We start from the raw sequence: 6,522 nt of genomic DNA on the forward strand, positions 1-6,522 counted from the left end.
ATAAAAATAAAAGGTTTTAGTACCGAATTAGGACAAACCTTATCATTAAAAATAATTAAAATGAAACTTTTCCATCACCAAACTAATACCCATCCCTCGAACCACTTCCTATATATAAAAAGCACGAGTGTGCAAATAGTACTTCTTTAGTTTGCTCAACTAGTATTGTAGCTACAGTAGCTATAATGTTTTTTTTTTTTTTTTCCTTCGGTCATCGATTTCTGCTTTTCTTTTCTTTTAAATATTTATATGAGTTGGTATATATATTGTTATATTAATATAACAAATTTCACAATATTTTCACAATTATTGAAGTATCAATTTCTTATAAATCGAAATAAAATAATAAAATATGATACTATAACCAACCACAGCTGAAAATAAATATTATAAATGTGTTGTAACATTTGTTATTATCACAATATTTTCACAATTGTTGAGATCTCAGTTTTTATAAATCAAATAAAAAAATGCTAAGTCCACAACATTTTCACATTAATTTAACAACAAATCATAGGTAAGCTACTATTGATGGATTAAAAAGTAATACCAATCGTGGATCCATTTTAAAATCAGTAACAATCTGCCAACTAAAATTTGTTATGAAAATATTATTGAGATAGAATTTTTATAAAATAAATAATAATATATTAGACCAAAACTTATCACGGTTGAAAATAAAGATACTGTAAAAATATTGTCACACTTTATTGTGTTCCTAAACTTCTTTTTTGGTTTAGTCAAATTTGGTGAGCAAAAATTTACTATTTCATGCACAATTTTCTTTTGTTGGTTTTTTTTGTTTGTTGTTGTTTTTTTAATGCATAGTTTAAAGTGATTGTCCTAATTAAAAACCAATAACAATTTTCTACCTATGATTTGTTGTAAAAATGTTCTAGATGTAGCATTACTCTAAAATAAAATTATAAAATATCATATTAGAGCCCACCATAGCTAAAATAAAGATATTGAGAAAATATCGTGACATTTATTGTATTCCTGACTTCTTTTTTTTAGCCAATTTTTGAGTCAAAATTCATAATTTTACAGATAGTTTTCTTAGGCTGACTTTTTTTTTTTTAACACATTGTTTAAAGTAAAAAGCACATAGTTTTACCAACAAAAAAGAATTATGGAAAAAGTACTTTCCCCTTTATGTTTTGGGTAGTTTCATCCCCCCAACTTTAAAGTTTAATAATTTCCTCATTTATAGTTTGTAGACAAGTATATAGTCCCTACTGTTACCCTCTCAGTTAAACTCTAACAAAATCATACGATTCCTAGAATATTTCATTATGCAATATCTAAAATGCCTCATTAAATTTTAATGTCCCAAAAATTTTCTTCGTATATTTTGAGTTTTATGTGTTAGTCATACTTAGAAAGTAAAAATGGCGATCTAGGGTATTCTATTCGTTACCTAGAGAACACTAATTTATTAGTGGTTTAAATCTTCTAGATTTATAATTTTATCTAATAAAAACTTCAATGACATATGTCTTTTGTTATTTTGTTTTTTTGTTTTTTTTTTTGGTTTGTTTTATTTCTTAAAAAATAACCCCAAGGAGTGTGGTGCATTAGTCAGGCATACTTTGGGAGAAGCCGTGAAACCTGGACGTCTTAGATTCGAGTAACTATGCGTGCATTCACTCCTTTGGGTCCACCGGACTAGGAGAATTTAATTGTTCCTTAAATTACCCATCATGCATTTGTGGGAAACTTCTTGTCAAGAGCTTGTGCACCCCCATGATTAGTTGGTGCTCTGCTCTAGACACCTGGTGCCAATCAAAAAAGAAAAAAGAGAGGATAAATTTGTGTTGACATCTTTTCACAATCCATTAGCATAATTGTTGAAGTGATATATTGTGATCGTAACATAATAAAAGTGAGAGTTTAAATGTAATGAACAAGATACAAATTATACACATAAATATCATATGTCACTCTTGTATTGTCTATTATATTGGAGTACCAGATGAAAGCTTTACTCTAAAAATGGTGTCACTAATAAGTATATGAGAAAGTAAAACCACTTTAATCAACATGAATTATTAAGTTCTGAAATAAATAAATAAAATAAAAAGTGACATAAACTTTTTTTTTCTTAAGATCCTAATTATTAATTAGTTAATGAGTGATTTAGATTTTACCATATCATTGATAATAAATCCTAAAAATAATGCTAGTAAATAGTTTTTACATGTTAATAATGTAACAAAATCTAACCACTAACATAATAATTGTAATGATGGTTAGAGATTTTCAAAAATTTTAAAGATCTCATTCTCCACTTGATAGGGTTTTGTCCCTCCTAAAATTACACCATATCTCTCTCTCTCTCTCTCTCTCTCTCTCTCTCTCTCTCTTATTATTATATAAAGATTAAATTTTATAAGGATATAATGTAAAGCCTAAGTTTTACACCCTCCAATCCCAATATGCCATATTATCTTAAGTCAACAAAAATAAAAGTTAAAACTAGAGGAAAAAAATTTATCTACCTTAAGAACTCTATAAAGAGAGAATGGGCCAGACAAATGGCCATTTTTATTTTTATTTTTATTTATTTTTTGATGAAATTTTGACCATTTTTATTTGAACTGAAATGTTAAGTAAAAGGGGGCTTGACTCCCATATTTACCTTAAAAAATGAATTGTAATATATATATATATGTGTGTGTGTGTGTGTGTGTGTGTGTGTGTGTGTGTGTGTGTGTAGTACCAAAAATGATAAAATGGTTCTTCCTTAATTAATCAACACGAAAAAATAATTACTTAATGATAGATTCCTTGCGAGAATTCTTGATAATTTTGATTCTATAGGCATCAAAATAACAATAGATTTCTACTCATCTAATCTTGACTTATGCAGAAATTGACACAATTGATGTGGAAAAAAAAAAAAAAAAACTTGTACCAAGCATAATGACATAGAAATGAAAGAAGATAATAATAATAATAATAATTTCGAAAGTCATTGTTTTGTAAAGAATATTGATTATTTACATAACTTTTGAAGTAAATGACAAATTTAATTAAATTTCGATAAATTTAGATCAATAAGTGTGGCATTGATTTAGCTTTTATTTTTTAATAAATATGATAGAGTTTCAACTCACAACATTTGCTCTATTATGAGTGTTATTTACTTCTTTATCATATGGTCAAGATACCAATTGATTTATAGTAAAGCGAGATTCGAACTTCAAATATTTTATTCGACGACAAGAGACTTCATGTACATATACTGTTACTCACTCACAAATAAGTAAAAAATAAAAATAGGGAATATCTATATGTTAGGTGCTATATGTTGAGTTTCTTAATTAATTCAATTATATAGTTGTGTTGCCTAGTACAACAAAAACAATACTGTGATTTTTTTTTTTATGAAAATTAAATTTAATCATATGATTTATTGGCCAATGCAACAGTATAATTGAATTTAATTAATGAATCACGTAAGAAATTATATCTAAGTTATATAAACAAATAGGCCAACCCAAGGGCAAAGTAAGAGTGAAAATATAGCATGATAGAAGTGATCTTAATTATTCAATGTGTAATAACCATTTGTTAAAATTGGATGAACTTTCTTCGCAGCTACCATTATGACAACAATTTGAATATATAGATTATGTTATGAAAATATTGTAAAATTATTTTATAGCATCTCTAGACTCTTTTATTAAACATAAATAAAATGAATTAAAAAAAAATTATATCAAAACCCACCACAACTCCAAACAAAAATATTAATAAAAATGTTAGCAAAATTTTGTTGTGGTCCAAGGCTTCCTCAATTTTTTTTAAGAGAAACCAATTTTTGGAAGAAAGTACATATTTTAATTAAGCATAATTAATGTACAGTAGGTCATTCTTCCCCCCATTATGACAGCAAGATCAAAGCTTTCACATAAAAGATTTAACACAAAAAAAAAAAAAAAAAAAATCCAAAAGAAGCAAATTGTGGATGAGAAGGAAACCTTTTCATACAGTTTATTTTAACACTGTCAAGAAATCCCGGAAAGTGGGGCCTTTTGGTCATGATGTAAACAACATCACAAATCAAATGCCACGTGCCTAGACATCAAAACAGCTTGAGAAGTCATGCTTTGGATCTGAGTAGAAGACACAAGCAGTTCCCCCACTGAATCAATCAAAAAAACAATTGTAAATAAAAAAAAAAACACAAAAAAAACATTAATAATTACGAAATAAACAGTTGGATATAGACTATAGAATAGAGCTAAAATATTTAGACACAGAGGGGTCCGAGCGTGACTGTCAAATCTACATATTCTCTCTCTCTCTCTAAAACTCTCTCTTTCTCTCTCTAAAACCTCTCTCTCTCTCTTTCTCTCTCTCAATTTTCTCAGAATTCAGAGGGGCTTTTGTTCCGGAGATTCGATTGAATCGGCGATCTTGTCTCACTTCTCCTCGGGAATCCCTCGTCTCCTTCTTTCAATCTGTGTCTTCTCCCAGAATATAATGTTTCAGATTTTCAAGGTACGAAATATTAATATATATTTTAAAAATACAGTTTTAGAAAGCATGTTGGAATTAAATACGGGAAAAAAAAAAAAAAAAACGTCTTTTTTTTTTTTTTTTTTTGCTCACTTTCTTTGTTTTTATTCCGGATTCTTTCAAGTTTCTGAATTCATTGGTTGCTTAATTTTCTTTTGCAAAAAGCATTGATCTTATCAGTTTTTTTTTTTTTTTTTTTTTGGTAAAGATATTCATGAATTCTGTACGTATTATATATTATGATTATGATTTTATTTTTTGTTTAAAGATTTTTCTCAGTGTTAGTAGATGTGGGAATTTTTTGTTTTCAATGTTTGTGAGCATTATAATATGGGTTTTTTTTTTTTTTTTGGGAGTAATTGTTTTACTACTTCTGGAATTTATGCTTCTGAGCCTGCAAGGTTTCTTGTACGGTTTGAATGTTTGAATTCCCACTGTGGTCCTTGTCTTCTGGTATTCCTGAATTTCAAGTAATACCCATTTGGATTATTTAAATGGTTTTTTTTTTTTAAGAACTTTTATTTCATTTTCAACATTTTGGATTTTTTTTTTTGGTATAATGGGGGGTTTTTGAATGTTATTTTCTGTGTTTTTGTAATTTTGCTTGTAAAGATTAATAATGCTGTCTGTGCAGCAGTACCTCCTTCATGGCCTCATCTTCTCAGCATCATTGACTGGATTTTTTTTTTTTTTTTTGGGGGTCTTTGAGATTCTTCTTTGGGGCTCTGAGCTTTAGGTGGGTATTTTCTGAGTACATTAAAAAAGGTTCCCTTTTATGGAAATGGGATCTGCTTTTTCCACATCTCATCATAAATAATAATAACAACAATAATAATAATAATAATAATTCAAGTTGGTTATCTGATCCCCTTGTAAAGAAAACTACCCATGGAGGTCATGATTTCTACCACAGACCTTGTCTTATGTGCAACATAATGTGCATAAAAAATTCCAAACCTTCCCATGTTTTGTCTGTGGTTTTAGTTTGTGACTTTGTGTAACTGTGTAAGCATGAACAGGTAAGAAGATATGATTATGGGTATTTATAGAAATGAATTTTAAGTTATTTAATAAAAGTCTGTCTCAGCTTTTGTTCCTTCTATGGTCGTCATCATCATCTTCTTCTTCTTTTTGTTTGCGGATGCAGGACTGGTTTTGATTTGATAGAATTTTGACTGTAAAAGAGAATGGAGGGTGACACATATTCAGGACTTGGTAATGGCACCCAGATTGATGGCAAGATCTTGCAGACATTTCAGAAGAACTTTGGTCAAGTCCAGAACATCTTGGATCAGAATAGGCTGCTCATCAATGAGATAAACCAGAACCATGAATCCAAGATCCCTGACAACCTCAGCAGGAATGTGGGTCTGATCAGAGAGCTCAACAACAATATCAGGAGGGTGGTTGACCTCTATGCAGATCTTTCCACTTCCTTTACCAAATCCATGGATGCTTCTTCTGAGGGGGACTCTAGTGGGGCTTTGAAATCAGATGGCAAAGCTGGCCACAAGCGAAATAGGCCTGCATAGAGAATTGCTGTTCTTAATTCTTTTGCATGGTGGTAAACAAGAATTTCACAATTTGTGTTGAGGTGGTAGAGCATGATTAGATTGTTCTGTAACTCTTCTGTATCAGTGAACTTTCTCTAGTTCTTCACTTACTTCTTACATTTCTTAAGAGAAAAAAGAAAATAATTTTCCAGAAGTTCTACTTGGCCTCATTGTAACTCTATGTAACTGTGGATCTAATTGAAAAAGAGAAATTAAGCATGTTTATGCCTTCTACTTTCTTGTTTTGGTCCTATTCTGGATAATGGGTAACAAAGCTTTTCTTTGTATTTCGTATTTATTTTTTATTCGTTCCAACCTTTTTCTTTCTTCTCCCCCTCCCCAGCCTTCCATTTTTTTTTCCAACTGGGATTTAATAGAGAGATAATCTTTTACTTGTGTAATCTTATTTTTTTGAACACATGTACAATTTCTTGTTTTCATC

At 29.5% G+C, this 6,522-nt stretch overlaps 1 protein-coding gene across 1 annotated transcript; it reads left to right on the top strand.

Annotated features, from left to right (window-relative positions):
- The first annotated feature begins 4,248 nt into the window (after positions 1–4,248).
- On the top strand, positions 4,249–6,314 carry LOC112023527 (protein ELF4-LIKE 4). Its single transcript, XM_024056135.2, has 2 exons — positions 4,249–4,509; positions 5,675–6,314. Exon 2 carries the CDS (start codon positions 5,715–5,717, stop codon positions 6,057–6,059), a length of 345 nt encoding a protein of 114 aa, XP_023911903.1. The 5' UTR covers positions 4,249–4,509; positions 5,675–5,714; the 3' UTR covers positions 6,060–6,314.
- The last annotated feature ends 208 nt before the right edge of the window (positions 6,315–6,522 follow it).

This window comes from Quercus suber, unplaced genomic scaffold (genome assembly GCF_002906115.3).
Source record: "Quercus suber isolate HL8 unplaced genomic scaffold, Cork oak 2.0 scaffold_96, whole genome shotgun sequence".
NCBI classification, from domain to species: Eukaryota; Viridiplantae; Streptophyta; class Magnoliopsida; order Fagales; family Fagaceae; genus Quercus; species Quercus suber.